The 16,177-nt window shown below is 44.3% G+C and overlaps 1 protein-coding gene across 1 annotated transcript in view; it reads right to left on the bottom strand.

Annotated features, from left to right (window-relative positions):
* The window catches only part of LOC114564194 (titin-like), a 380,077-nt gene that overhangs the window by 244,009 nt on the left and 119,891 nt on the right, over positions 1–16,177 (bottom strand). The window contains 15 exon segments of the mRNA XM_028591428.1: positions 892–1,179; positions 2,152–2,430; positions 4,643–4,924; positions 5,916–6,194; positions 7,507–7,794; positions 8,614–8,892; positions 8,998–9,279; positions 9,373–9,651; positions 12,531–12,812; positions 13,161–13,439; positions 13,527–13,814; positions 13,909–14,187; positions 14,279–14,557; positions 15,140–15,418; positions 15,846–16,127. Of these exon segments, the coding sequence (XP_028447229.1) occupies positions 892–1,179; positions 2,152–2,430; positions 4,643–4,924; positions 5,916–6,194; positions 7,507–7,794; positions 8,614–8,892; positions 8,998–9,279; positions 9,373–9,651; positions 12,531–12,812; positions 13,161–13,439; positions 13,527–13,814; positions 13,909–14,187; positions 14,279–14,557; positions 15,140–15,418; positions 15,846–16,127 (4,224 nt within the window).

Genomic DNA, 16,177 nt, shown 5'->3' with positions numbered 1-16,177 from the left:
GTAGAGAAAAAAGAGACATAACTTTGGAGAGGCCCAAAAAGGATTATTGTGGGGGTAGTATTATAATAATAATAATAATAATAATAATAATCGTTAGCTGCAGCCCTGAACCTTTCCATCTTTTACTTCTCTCTATTTCTGTAATTACTGCTCTGTGTTGTTAATTCTTTGTGTGATATCAGCATCACCCTTTCTGCTTTTCCGTGTGAAACCAAAAGCCCAGTGAAGGTGATTTTGGGATGTAAAGAACGGGCTCACAGGCCGGAGGAGGTTGAGAAAATCTTCTTCAAACTAAACAGAAGAACCTGTTAATTTACTGAACGTCCTGCAGTATGAATGAATTGTTTATTTACGTGTCTCATCCGTTATAGGATTGCACGTTTAAAATAAACACTTTCATAGTGCTGACACATAACTAAATATGTACATAAAGGGTACAAATATAGAGTTAACATGTCAACATAAAACCCTTTCAGACCAGAATTCAACATACACACACACATATGGACACACACACACACACACACACACACACACAAACACACACAATAAGATACACAAAGACACACACACACACACACAAGAAGATACACATAGACACACACACACACACACACACACACACACACAAGAAGATACATGAAGAAATACACACACACACGAAGATACACACAGACACACACACACACACACAAGAAGATACACAAAGACACACACACAAACACAAACACACACACACAATCACAAATATACAGAAAGACACAAATAGACTCACACACTTATACACACACACACACACACACACCAAGACAGACAGACATACACAGACACAGACACACACCAAGACACAGAAAGACACACACACAGACACATACATACACACACACACACCTTGCAGGGTGAGTTTGGCTCTGCAGGAGGCCGAGCCCACGCTGTTGGTGGCCACGCAGGTGTATTCCCCAGAATGCCTCATTTCTCCGCGTGCGATCTGCAGCGCGGCAGTGTTGTCGTCGTACAGCGTGGAGAAGTCGTCTCCCGGCAGCAGCGGCTTGCCGTCTTTCAGCCACACCACGTCCACGGGCGAGGAGCCCGCCACGCGGCACTCGAAGCGCACCGGCTGGCCCTCGGTCTGCTGCAGGCTGGTGATCTTCTTCGGGAAGGACGGGGGCGTTTTGGCCTCTGCAGGGAGGGGGGAGAGAGAGAGAGAGAGAGAGACGGAGGAAAAGGTAGTTATAAAAAGGTATGGTCATAGTAACCACAGGTTTGACAACACTGTGTTCTACCTGTGCAGGGGCGGATCTAGAAAAATATTTGCAACATACGGCAGACGTATATATATATACTGAATTTAATCACAGTTATCACAGTTTGGTGAGAAATAGTATGTACTAGGGCTGTGCTCGACTAAAGAACTCCTTAGTCGACTAACACTTATAGGATTTTGTCGACTAATCGATTAGTTGATGTAATTGACAGAGCTGTGTGCTTTGAGAGGTGGTTAAGACTAGAAAAGCACAATATAAATGTAGTTAATTAACCATCTGTAAAACTGAGTTTCTCCACAATTAATCCTGCAAAAGCACCACTTTAGATCTTGTGTTTACCATAAATGTGCTCAGAAGTTTCTTGGAAATGAGTAATTAAGCATGAATAAGCATAAAAAATGACTAATCGAATAAAGAAATCCAGAGTCTGGTAGGACCAGGCTACTTCTGGCCATGGTTGTATTTTGTTATTGTGAGATGCCAGACTTGCAGATAGAGTGAAAAATGAGCTCACAGTGAGTCATAATGTGACAAAAAGATAAAAATAAGCACATGCATTTAGACTTTAAGGGCATGAGCCATGTGGTTGCATTATTGTATTTATTGTACTGTTACTGTACAGTCATTGTGTTTGTGTTACATGTTGTGTTTTTGATGAGTGCAGTAAAACAAATTCCAGATCAACTTGTGGTTGTTTTGTCAATAAATTATTGAATCTTTTCAATCTTATAAAATTAAACAACAAGCTTTAGAAATGAGCATCTTGTGTTGAAACTGATTCTGACGTTTAGGATTCATGTCATTATTAACAAGTGAAAAATAACCTCGGAGATACAGCAAAAGTGACCTTTTAAACGCCACCGATGTGAATGTTCAGCCTGTTTACCTGCCACGCTGAGTCTGCAGGTGGAGGAGGCGGAGCCTATCTGGTTCTCGGCCCTGCAGGTGTACTCTCCGATGTCGGCCTTGGTGGATTTGCTGAGCTTCAGACAGGCCACGCCCTTGGTGTACTCCAGCCTGCAGGTGGGGCTGGACCGGATCTTCCCGTCCGCCTTGAACCACGCCACCTTGATCTCCGGCGTGCCCGCCACCTGACACTTCAGACACACGCTGTCGCCGGACGTCACCTCCATGGGCTCCAGGGACTCCACGAAGTACGGCGGCTCTGTGGTCACAAACAGCACAAAACACGTCATAATAACCCAGGGGTTTCCCCCACCATTACAAGGTTTAGGTTCAGCACCTGAGCCGAAGGAATGTTAAAGGGGCTCTAAGCGATGTGACACGTTTTTTAGGCTACAACCTTGTTTTTGTCACATACAGCAAACATCTCACTATAGGGCTGTCAACGAATATTCTAAATTTGAATATATATTTGAATCATTTTAAAAAAACAAATTTCGAAGGTGAAAATTAATATTCGAATACAAAAAAAAAAAAAAAAAAAAAGTGGAAAAAAAACGCTCGCGGTAGCAGAGGCTGTCTGGCTGTCTGCTTAACCGGACGCAGCCCAGCTGGCGCATACAAATGTGACATCCTGAGATCGCCGTGACTATTTACACCTGCGCTGGTGCTCGCGACACTAGCTGCAGTCTTCTCCTGAACAGAGGTGGCGCTAATGAGCAAAGGCTACCGACGCTGCCCTTTCTACGGACTAGAAGAAGAAGAAAAAGGTAAACCACGGCAGAACTGGCAGCAGCGTTGACCTCAATGCTTCAATCTGATTGGATGAGCTACTTGGTTGGATCGAGCCTTTCATTCACCTTAAAAGAGCTCATCTTAACCCGGTGAGTTTACCTGAGAGACCTGCAGTCACTCTGAGAGTCCTGGCATCACGTAGTCGGTGAACTCGTTCAGGCTCCTGTTTACGCTTTGTTGCGCGCCGCTGAAAAAAGAAGAGCCGTGCGCGACCTCGGTTCAGCCGGATATGACATCATTTTGACGTCACGATGTCGCGCGCCACCTTGGATGCATGCGCAACCAGATGTTCGAATATTCTGTGTTATTTTTGAGCAATTTTGACAGCCCTATCTCACTATCTGCTAGCTGCCTGTCCCCTGAACACACTGTAAAAAACATCTCCTCACTATCTGCTAGCTGCCTGTCCCCTGAACACACTGTAAAAAACATCTCCTCGCTATCTGCTAGCTGCCTGTCCCCTGAACACACTGTAAAAACATCTCCTCGCTATCTGCTAGCTGCCTGTCCCCTGAACACACTGTAAAAACATCTCCTCGCTATCTGCTAGCTGCCTGTCCCCTGAACACACTGTAAAAAACATCTCCTCGCTATCTGCTAGCTGCCTGTCCCCTGAACACACTGTAAAAAAACATCTCCTCACTATCTGCTAGCTGCCTGTCCCCTGAACACACTTAAAAAAACATCTCCTCGCTATCTGCTAGCTGCCTGTCCCCTGAACACACTGTAAAAACATCTCCTCACTATCTGCTAGCTGTCTGTCCCCTGAACACTGTAAAAAACATCTCCTCACTATCTGCTAGCTGCCTGTCCCCTGAACACACTGTAAAAAACATCTCCTCACTATCTGCTAGCTGCCTGTCCCCTGAACACACTGTAAAAAACATCTCCTCACTATCTGCTAGCTGCCTGTCCCCTGAACACACTGTAAAAAAACATCTCCTCACTATCTGCTAGCTGCCTGTCCCCTGAACACACTGTAAAAACATCTCCTCACTATCTGCTAGCTGCCTGTCCCCTGAACACACTGTAAAAAACATCTCCTCACTATCTGCTAGCTGCCTGTCCCCTGAACACACTGTAAAAAAACATCTCCTCACTATCTGCTAGCTGCCTGTCCCCTGAACACACTGTAAAAAACATCTCCTCACTATCTGCTAGCTGCCTGTCCCCTGAACACACTGTAAAAACATCTCCTCACTATCTGCTAGCTGCCTGTCCCCTGAACACACTGTAAAAAACATCTCCTCACTATCTGCTAGCTGCCTGTCCCCTGAACACACTGTAAAAAACATCTCCTCACTATCTGCTAGCTGCCTGTCCCCTGAACACACTGTAAAAAAACATCTCCTCACTATCTGCTCACTACCATTACAAGGTTTTTATAAAGGAGTCACGGAAGCGTATTCTCGCGAGTCACAGAAACGTAAGCCCACCCACGACCTTTTCCTTAACATAACTGCGTCAAAAGGGACACTAATAGTCCTGACCAAGCGCGTTGTGATAAAGCGCGTTATATGACGCTAAAGGAGACTTTTAGCGTCACAACGACAACGACAAAGGCACCTGATTAAGTATCCGTATTGTACGAGATGGGAGTGAGAATGTGTTGCTCCAAAAGGCATCCATAACAACAGTAACATCTCTCCAAAATGACACATAAAAAAGGTCGAACTGACCGAGGATGGACACGGTTGCGTCACACGTGTCCTTTCCTGCATCGTTGGACACTTGGCAGGAGTATTTCCCGGCGGTGTCTTTGTCGTCAGTGCTCAGACACTCGAGGATGCAGGAGCTCTCCGTCGTGGTGATGTTGTGTTTGTAGGACGCGAAGATCTGCTGGTCGTCTTTGTACCAGCTGACTGTGATTTTAGGAGTCCCGGTGTACAGGCACTCCAGCGTCAACGGTTTGCCCTTCTCCACAGACACGTTTTTCAGCTTCTTGGAGAAGGTGGCCGGCTCTGATTGACACAAACGCACACACACACACACACACACACACACACAGAGGTTATTCCACAACGAAACGTATCAGAAAACAAACACACAGACAGTATGGGCTTAAAAAAAGGCGACAAAAACGTCAAAAAAGGCGACAAACTGTTGAAAAAAGAGGCACACACACACACACACACACAAACACATGAGAATATACACAAAGACACACACGAGAATATACACAAAGACACACAAACGAGAATATACACAAAGACACACACACGCACACAAACACACGAGAATATACACAAAGACACGCACACAAACACACACACACACACACGAGAAGATACGCAAAGACACACACACACACACGAGGAGATACACAAAAACACGCACACACACAAGAAGATAAAAAAACACACCGACATACACACACATGAAAAGGCAACAAAAACGTTGAAAAAAAGAGGAGTACCTAAAACTTCAGAAAGAGCGACAAAAACGCAAACGGACAAAAACTTCACATAAAAACTACAAAAATGTCGAAAAAAGCGACAAAAACGTTGACTTGGCTTTTCAGACCCGGAAGCTTGGTCCAGTATGTTTACAGTGTGTGTCCAGAAAAAAAAATAACGTGGATGGTTCCATACAAAGTTCTTCACAAGTTAAATAAATGATCAGTTCACTACTTTCATTGAATTTGGGTGTTTGGTGTTCAATACATAGCATTGAAATTTTTTTTTTTTTAAAGAATGAATTTTGAAAAAAAGCTTCAAAAACATCGGAGAAAAAAAACATTAAAAAAATATCCCTGACAAAATCATCTAAAACATTGGGGAAAGTGACAAAAACGTAGAAGAAATGGACAAAAAGTGGCAAAAAGACGACCAAAACACTGAAAAAAAAGGTTAAATTTGACTTTTTTTTTACCCAGAGAAACCAGACGGATGGTCGACAGGAAGACAACACAAGATTTACATCTGAATGATTACATAACGGAGGAGAACAGACCTTTGACGGTGAGGTTAACGGGGCAGCTTTCCTTTCCCGCGTCGTTAATGATCTGACAGGTGTACTCTCCGGCGTGAGATCTGTCCACGCTCAGCAGCTCCAGAAGAACTTGGTTATCCTTCAGGGAGAAGTTACAGCCCCGTCCCGGCAGGATCTCCTTGGTTCCTCTGAACCACTTCAGTTTGAGGGGGGCGCTGCCTTTCACCATGGCGGAGAAAGTCACGTTGGAGCCGGGCATGGCGTCCACCGGCTGCAGCGGCACCACGAACGACGGAGGTTCTGGGTAGAAGCAGACAGTAAATCATCAAACATGGTGCCATCTTTTATCTAATAGGGGTGGGGGAAAAATTCGATACAGCATAGTATCGCAATATTTTCCGTGGCAATACTGTATCGATACACAGACGCCAAGTATTAATCTTTTATTCTATGTGTGTTGGTCAGTTTGTCTGCTTGACAAACCCATTTTGCAGCAATAAAATTGAAGTGAGATGAACAAACAGAGAAATGTATCTTTTTAGATAAAACAGATGTTGACAAAGTTTTCTTTTGGGGACATCATTTGAAATTGGGAAAGTTGGGAAAAAAGGTAATAAATTGCAATATATCGCAGAATATTGCATCTTTAAAATCGCAATAATATTGTATCGTGAGGCCTCTGGTGATTCCCACCCCTATTATCTAACTCCCATGCTAAAAGTTAAGCATTAATCCATCCATTGATTCCTGCCAATGGACACCGTGTCTACTTATTAAAGGGGTGATAGAATGCAAAACCGATTTTACCCCATCATAGTTGAATAATGACAGTTTGGAGGGTAAATAGAACATACACAGAAGAACCCCAAAATCCCATTGATACCTCTTTCCTCTGCAAATCTCACAACTTGCAAATCCCAACGAAGCTAATAATTGACGTCAACTCTGTGGCTGTACCTTAATTGGCTCTGGTCTCTACCTTTGTCACGCCCCAAAATTTACATACAGACCAGCGCGACTGCGAGTTTAGCTTGCACTTCCAAAGGAATTACAAAGAAGAAAGTTTGGAAGTTTTTTAAAGGATATTGAAAATGAACCACGGTCGTAAATGCTGTGTTCCAGGCTGTACGGGGAATGCTTCACTTTTCACACACGTGGAGCTCCATCAAGTCGGCTGTAGTTGGTGGTCTAGTTACCCCAGAAAAGGTGACTGTGCGCTGGGTACAGAGCACCGCGAGCTGCCGGTCCCAGCAACATGGCCAACCGCACTCAATGGGACTGGCAGCTGCAGAGCACCCTGTCCTCTCTCCCATTCTAACTTCCTGCCTGTGTGCTTCTGCACATGCAGAGAGGTGAAGGGCTGCTCCCCCTCGACGACAGTATTGTGGTCTCCTCTTTCTTCTGTTCTGTGACTGAGGAGCAGCCCCATCCCTCTCCCCTCTTGTTTTATTCTAGGGCTATTTCACAGAGCGCATAGAACAGCACTCGGGCCATTTTCAGCCCAACCAATGTTACATACCCTATTAGGAGACCTTAAGGAACAGTGTGAAATAGCCTATATAATCATTCTATCACTCTTTTAAACACAACAAAATTCCACATAGTTCCTGACCTTTGACAACCAAGGAGGCCGTGGTTTCACTGGATCCTGCCTTGTTGACAGCTTTACATTTATACACTCCGGAGTCGGACAGCTTCAGCGTGGACACTTTGAGCGTGCAGCTGTTGTTGCTGAATGAAATCTCATAATTGGGTCCGCTCTGTATCTCCTCCCCATCGTGGTACCAGGAGATGGTGAAAGGTGGGGAGCCCGACACTTTGCACTCCATCTCTCCAGCTGTTCCAAAGATTGTGTTGCAATCCTTCAACTTCCTTGAGAAAGTTGGAGGTACGATCTTATCTGTTAGGGAGGAAAAACAAGGAGTTAGTGGAGCATCGGGACTAAATAGGTGTAAATGTGGTGTTATTAATAGGGCTGGGTATGGGCAACTTCTGAAAACTAACATTAAATGTCTGGTCAGATATATTAAGTAGTAGATATAATAAGTAGGATTGGGTATCATTTGGATTTTTCCAATACCGGTCCTGAACCGATACATAAAAAAAAGCCGAAACGACAGTCGGCAACATTAGACAAACAGCTTGTTTATTGCTTAGGCCAGTGTTTCTCAAATGTGGGTAAGGACTGCAGGGGGTACGTGTCCCCCTAGGGGTACTCTGGAGGACTGCAGGGGGTACGTGTCCCCCTAGGGGTACTCTGGAGGCCTGCAGGGGATACGTGTCCCCCTAGGGGTACAGTGGAGGACTGCAGGGGGTACATGTCCCCCTAGGGGTACTCTGGAGGACTGCAGGGGGTACATGTCCCCCTAGGGGTACTTTGGAGGACTGCAGGGAGTACATGACATTTTTTGGCAAAAGTTTTTGTCGCTGTTTTTGTCGTTTGTTTTGACCTATTATTTCTCTACGGATTTCTTCCTTACTTTTTTCTACCATCTTTTTTTCAAAGTTTTTATCTCTTTATTCGCAAGGTAATGTAAGTCAATGGAGGCCAAACGGTGTTGATAAACACGCTAAAAAGCGAATATGCATCTTGATAACACGCCAAAATGGCATTGGCGTGTCATAAATACGCCACTTAATGAGATCAGTCTGAACTTGAGGAATGTTAAACAATACCCAGCCCTAGTCATTAAAGTCCAAGTAGGAAGAAGACACCAACCTAAAACTGTGAGATTAATTTTACTCAGGTCCTTCCCGACCTCGTTCATAACCTCAAATGTATATTCTCCAGAGTCCACTTTCTCCGCAGAGAGAACGTTCAGGCTGGAAATCATCTGAGAAAATGAGATTTTGTATTTCCTCCCGGAGGCCAGCTCGACACCATCCTTGAACCACTTCGGTATGAGCGCCGGGGTTCCACACACTTTGACTTCCAGGGCAGCCATATCGCCGGCTGTCACGCTCAGAGCATCGGGCTTGTCCACTATCTTAGCGGGTTCTGGAAGCAACAGAGAAGAAGCAGAACATGTTCTTAATCAAACCTGCAGGAGGAAGGATGGGGAAAAAAACTGCATGAGAAAGAGAGAATTATATGATTACAAACCTAGAACAGTCAAGTTAGCGAAACATTCCACACTCCCAGCATCGTTTCTGAGTTGGCAGGTGTATTTGCCTGCCGTGGTTGCATCAGCCTTAAAGACTTTAAGAGCGACCATGTTGTTCTCAAAGGTGATTTTCCTGTTGTCACCGTCCCTGAGAATGTGATCCTTGTCTTGAACCCAGGACACAGTAATGGGTTCAGAGCCTTTAACAGTGGCTACAAGGGTCACCTCCTCTCCCAGTATCACTGTCATGTTTGACAGTTTCTTCACAAACGACGGCGGCTCTGAGGGGAGGAGAAAAACTCAAAGTCAGCAAGGTGACAATAATTATCTAATAGTTATGATTTTAATTTGAGACTATCGCAATTTCTACTGACCTCTGAGTTTAACTGATGTCTGGCAGGTGTCACTTCCTACACTGTTTGACACTTTACACTCGTATTCGCCGGCATCCGAGGGCTCTATCCCAATGATATGCAGCGTAGCAGAGCTGCCCTCGCTCACCATCTTAAACTTTCTGCTCTCCATCAGAGGTTTCCTGTCTTTGAACCAGGTGATCTGGAACGGAGCTGTACCGCTCATCTCGCAGTACAGACTCACGTCCTTACCCTTCAGCCCTTCAACGGGCTGAGGTATTTTGACAAAAGATGGTGGGTCTACAGAAAGATCAGGAAACTGTTAAAGAGGCATACACGGGAAAATAATCCATGACGAAATCTTAAAGCTGAAACCCGTAACATTTTGTGTGTTCTGCAGATGCAACAGCCCCACAGCTAAGATGGCGGGCTGTTATGGAAGTTTTTGTAAAAGGTGAGGATGTTGGAACTACAGACAAGATGGCAGAGCTGCGTGACTAAAGTCTACATGGCGGAATATTTTTGAAAAGATAAGATGGGATTTTTTGGGAAGTCTATGGAATTACATCTGAGAAAGCTAAATTTGTGGGCAAAATTTGGGTGTTTCTGTTTCTGTGGGAGGTTGTTGGGACAACAGCTAGGTTGTAGTTGTAAATATTTGTTTAAACTACACTTAAAGTGGTGGAGTTGCTGTTAAAGATGGTTTTAACAACAGCTATGTTGTTGGAAGTTCAGTCTAGGCTGCTGAGAAAATGCGGAAGTTGTGAAACTGTGTTGAAACTACAGCAATGATGGCAGAATTGATGTGGGATTTGTTGGGACCATAGTTCAGATGGCGGACTTGTAAGTGATCAAATGGTAAAATTATTGGGGAAGGTTGTTGTAGCTAAAATGAAAGTGTTGTTGTAAGAATTTGTTGGAACTACAACTAAGATGGCAGAGTTGTGGAAGTGCACTGGGATGAGCTGTGATGGCGGAGTTCTTGTGGAAGGATCATGGGATTACAACTAAAGAAAGAAGACTTGGATGTGATGGCAGATTTTGGAACTACAGCCCAAATGGCAAACGCATAAATGGTCGATGGAACTACAGCTTACAGGGTGGGAGTATTTGTGGGAATTGGCAGATTTTTGGGAAAGATGTTGGCATTACAGTCCAAATGGGAGTCGTGGAAGTGCACTGAAACTACAGGTGACCATGTGTTTTGTTGGAACTTCAGGTAAGATGGCAGAGTTGTGGAAGGGCACTGAGATGAACTGTGATGGCGGCGTTCTTGTGGAAGGATCATGGGATTACAAATAAAAATTAAAGCTGCGAGCAGCGATGGACGGGCCCTCGCACCTCTACGCGCGTTGAAGTCCATCGGATAAAGTCTCTAGGAGGAGTTTGTTAAAGTATAGCACCTTGACTTTTAGGCCTACTTCCTGTTGCCACTAGGGGGCGCTATGACTTTAAGTAAATATCAGCCTTTATTTGTCCTCAGGGTTGGACTCTTATGAATCCTGAAAAGTTTTGAAGTAATCGGACAACGTACACTCGAGTTACACCCACTTCCTCTTTCGGCGGCGAAACGCACAAAATGGCCGCCCCGCCACGTCCACGCCCTATGACGAAAAGTTTTTCTTTTAACAACTTTTCATCTTTAATATCTTAAGATGGCACCGACCGAGTTTGAAGTTGATCGGATGAAATCTCTAGGAGGAGTTCGTTAAAGTACGACATGTGGAAATGGCCAAAATCGCACTAATTTCAAACTTTCAATTCAAAATGGCGGACTTCCTGTTGGGTTTAGGGTATGGCTCTAATGAAGTTTTTTGTACACCTTGACTTGTTACATATGTGTACCAAGTTTCGTGAGTCTACGTTAAACGCAATGAAGGGGCTCAATTCTTTTAACTTTCTAGAGGGCGCTAGCGAGCCATTTTTGTGCGGCTATTCACGAAACCCTTAAAATACGTACATTTTCACCAGACTTGATGCAACCGCCAAATTTGGTGAGTTTTTGAATATGTTAAGCCCCTCAAAAAGGCAATTCATTTGACGGGAAAAAGAAAGAAAGAAAGAAAGAAAGAATAATTCCTTCAGTTTCAATAAGACTTGTAGAATTGGTTGGAACTACAACTATGATATGATGGCAGATTTTTTTGTAAAAAGATGCTGGAACTACAGCCCAGATGACAAACTTGTAAATGTTCGATAGAACTACAGCTTACATGGTGGAGTTGTTGTGGGAATTGGCAGAATTTTGGGAAAAGATGTTGGAGCTACAGTCCCAATGGAGTCGTGAAAGTGCACTGAAACTACTGATGAGAAGCCAAAGTTGTTGTGGAAGGATGATGGCGCTAAAAGGACAGACTTGTGGAATTTGTTGGAACTACAACAAAGACACTGGTTAAATGTGGAATGTTGTTGGAACTACAGCTAAAATGGCTGCGTTATTGTGGACGATTGTGTATCCAGCTGTTTATTTGACAGAAAAGGTCACAGCATGTACTGTATGTTCATGAATGTTGTCAGTCATCCAGGTCATGGTAGTTCTCTGTGATAAGCAAAGGCAACTGGACTTGCTAGAATTTCTTGAAGACACTCCGCCTTTCTTCCAAGAGACTTCTTTAGATCTGACTGACTCGTGGGGAGACCCAGGCATTAAACCTCTGGTGGGTTGTGTCACCTGAGGGTCGTTAGTCACATAAGGGTTGTTAGTCACATGGGAGTCATAGGAGGTCGTAGAGAGTCGTTAGGAGCCGTTGGGAGTTGTTGGGAGTTACATGGGAGTTGTTAGGGCCACTAGTCAGAACTGAAGAAGTCTCTTGGATGAGAGGCAAAACGTTTTTAAGAAATTCTAACAAGTCCAGTTGCCTTTGCTTATCACAGGGAACAAGGTCCCAGCATGTTTTAATTTGCACTGCCCAAACAGAGGGCCAACCCAAGGAGCCAATGAACATTTCTCAATAGCGGAACACAGAAACGAGTGTTGAACCAAGTTGCCAGCCTAAGCAGTCGACAATTGTCCACCATATCGGATGGCTATATAAAGGGCTTTAAAAATGTTACGTATTTCAGCTTTAAGCAATACAAAAACAACTCTAACTAAAACGTCAACCTCACACTGAAGAGCCAGTGAATCAGAAACTCAGACAATGAATAATAAATGATTAGGAAGTCAGTGAGAGGCTGACCTTTAACGGTAAGTGTGGTGCTGCAGCTGACACTGCCAGCATCATTCTGAGCTTCACAGGTGTAAACTCCATCATCATCAAAGCTTGTGCGGAGCAGTTCCAGGACTGCTACTGAATCAACAAATGATGTCCTGTAGTTGCCCCCATCTGTGACCTTGGTGTCGTGTTTGTACCAGGTCATTTTCAGAGGGACTGTGCCACTCACTTTGCACTCCAGGCGGAGTGACTCACCCTGCTTCACAAACTTTGTGGCAGGGAGTTTCAGCAGAAACTCAGGTGGTTCTGGAAAGCCAAAATACAGACATATTAGCTACTGGAAGATGTAGGGTCTGTTAAACTAGATTGTTACAACAATTACGTGAAGAGCAGATGAGATAAACTGAGTAGATGAGCTGACAATGATGAGTTAACAGCAGAGACGGGATGGTTGTGGAAAAAGCAAGTGCATCACAAAGGCAACAAACAGTTCTTGATGAGAAGCTGCAGATAGTGTAGAAGCTTATAAAAGAGTAACAATGGAAATGCGGCGAAAGCTGGGAAAATGTGACAGAATCCCTAATTTTAGCCAGCAATGCCTATGTGAGATGAATACAGCAACGCAAGAGTTGATTTAAAAGATGCAAGTCAAACCTTTGACTGTCAAGTCTGCACTACAGCGTACAGAGCCAGCATCATTACTGACTTGGCAAGAGTAAACTCCACTCTGGGTGACACCCACTGAATAGAGCTCTAAGAAGCAAGACAGTCCCTCCAGCCCTGTGAAACAAGTGGGCCCGGTCATGAGCTCGGTCTTGTCCTTGAACCATTTGACCGTGAAGGGTGGCGTTCCCTTAAATGTGCCTTTGAAGCGTACAGTGCCATTGGGTAGAGCCGCCTGGGACTCAGGCAGCGTCACAAAGCTGGGAGGCTCTGAAGAACAAGACGGACCATGTTAAAGAGGTACTCACCTTTGGTTTAGGATTGCACAAACAATCACATTGGAAAGCACTGTCTAACCTTTAACCATGAGGGATCCACTGCAGTTGCAACTTCCCGCTGCGTTGGTCAGTTTGCAAGAGTAGGAGCCTGCGTCAGATCTCTCCAGCTGTTCTATTTCGATGGACACATTATTGTCCTGCTGAATGAGTTTGTGTTTTACACCACTAGAGATTTTGGTCCCGTCTTTCTGCCATTCCACAGAGATGGGGAGGGAACCAGATATTTTGCAACATATCTGAACAAAGGAGCCCAATATCTCTTGCATGTCTACCAGGGGTTTGATGAAGCTTGGGGCAATTACTTGTTCTGTTACCAAAGGAATCATAAGAAACTAATTAGACTTTATTCAACATCACTACGTCACTATGTACCACAGGAGTTTTACATTTTTCACACCAACCTAGTACGATCACTTTGACTTTGCAGGTGCAGCTACTGATGTGGTTTGCCACCTCAAAGACATACTCTCCTTCATCCTCTTTCTGAGCGGACTGAACCCTTAGGCTGCTGATGTTATTCTCAAAGATCAGCTTGTGCTGCCTGATGGACTGAAGCTCCCTGCCATCTTTCATCCATTTCACTTTGAGCTCAGGGGAGCCCGTTACCTTACAGTCCAGACTGACTGGATCTCCGACTGTAACTTTTATCACTTCAGGTTTCTCTGTGATCTGAGGTGGCTCTACAATGCAAAGCAAAGTAAAACATATATAGAGTTTCATACAAAGTTAGGACCATGGAAAGATTTGATAGCCATGATTAGTTAAGCACACCTTGCACCGTTAGGGTGGCAAAGCACTTATCCTGCCCAGCCTCGTTCACCACCTGGCAGGTGTATTTCCCGTTGTGTGTCACCTCGCAGGCAGGAATCCTGAGAGTCGCCACATTGTTTTCAAATGTTCTCTCAATCTTTGTATCCTCCAAAATCCAGTTGTCATCTTTTTGCCATTGTACAGAGAGAGTGGGAGAACCCTTGACCACACACTGAAACTCTGCCATTTTACCCAGAACAGTGGCAGCGTTCTCAATCCTCTTGGTAAATGTTGGTAGTTCTAGCAGAGAAAATCAGCGAAATGTTAAAGTAAACTTCCAGTTTTTACCTCACAAGATAATAAAAATTTGGATTTGTAACAGTGCAGATCCATTTTTGCGACACGACAGAAGAGTGGTGTTGCGACGTCATACATCCATGGTTGATGCTCCAAGCCCTTGACCGGCAGCTGACTGGACGAATGTGTCACGTGGGTCTGAATACTCCCGAATTTCAAACCGACTGTCATGGCAGCTTGTTGAGAATACGATCTAGTATTTTACGAAAAACTTGTTTATGAAAACATTTTAAGCGAGAAATAGTCCGTGCAATTGCTGAATCTGTCTTCATTTCAGATCGACAAAGGTCAGTTTGAAAGATTTTCGTCTACTTCTACTGGATAGTGGCGTCACGTTCAACTGATTAATTTGCATAAAGATGGGCATCGGCCAGCTTTTTTGACGCGCAGCATTCTTTCAAATGCAGCGCTGCCTTCCCGGGGATGCTTTGCGGGCGCGTTAAAGTCGCTTGACATCACCCATAGGAATAAAGTGGAGCGTCGCACAGCCAGGTGGATCTGCACTGTTATTCTCATCAGACAAACCTTTGAGGTTTAGCGTAGTTTTACAAGTACAGCTTCCCACCTCGTTGGCAACTGTACACTGGTATTCACCGACATCTACAGCGTCACATTTGTGCACATCTAGACCCACAGTGTCACCAATCTGGGAGAAGCCATGTTTAGCACTGGGTTTGATCTCCTTTGCATCTTTGTGCCATGTTATCTCAAATGGACCAGTCCCAGCAACCTGACACTCAAAACAAGCAGTGGAGCCCTTCACAACATCAGATGGAGCCAGCTCTCTAATAAATGATGGCGGTTCTGAGATGAGAGAAAGAAAACTGTCATCTACCTAGCTTTTTTTTTTGAGTTCATTATTTTCTAAAAATTAATATATGCCACAGACTCTATCAGTATTTTCTCAACTATATAAAAGATGCCGTTTTTATAAAATAGTGATTCTCAGTCTGAAATAATCTCTCCGTTTTAGAAACCCAACATTAAAACACTCAACTGGAATCAATGCCAATACAATACTATAGTCGTCTGAAAAAAGGCTTTTAAACTTTTTACAAAAAAAGGGTGCTTTTCTTCTTTTTTGAACTTCAATGCCAATACAGTTCTTTCAAGCAGAATGTCAAATAATCTAGGAAAGACGGCCTCTACAGTCTTTGAGGAACCACTTCCTACAACTGACTATTCTTAAAACTCATGCACGATGAGCACCATGTCTTCTGACACAACTAACCTTTGACCTTGAGCTCCGTGCTGCAGCTCTCACTGCCAGCCTCATTGCGAGCCTCGCAGTAGTAAAGCCCACTGTCTTTAATATCAGTTCCACAGACTTCCAGAGTGGCCACAGAGTTAACAAAGGCCATCTTGTACCGATCACTGGGGCTGATCTCAGAGCCTTCCCTGAACCAGTAGATGTCTATCTCAGGTGTGCCGGTCACCTGGCACTCAAACATTTTATTCTGACCGGGACGGACCACGGACACACGAGCCGGGGTTCGTGTGAACTTAGGGGGCTCTAAGGAACAAAATAAAACAATAGATGTAACCATCAGATAAGACGATGAG

The sequence above is a fragment of the Perca flavescens genome, chromosome 11 (assembly GCF_004354835.1).
Source record: "Perca flavescens isolate YP-PL-M2 chromosome 11, PFLA_1.0, whole genome shotgun sequence".
Classification (NCBI taxonomy): Eukaryota; Metazoa; Chordata; class Actinopteri; order Perciformes; family Percidae; genus Perca; species Perca flavescens.
The sequence above is the reverse complement of the archived record's forward strand: the minus strand, read 5'-3'. Positions and strand labels throughout refer to the sequence as shown.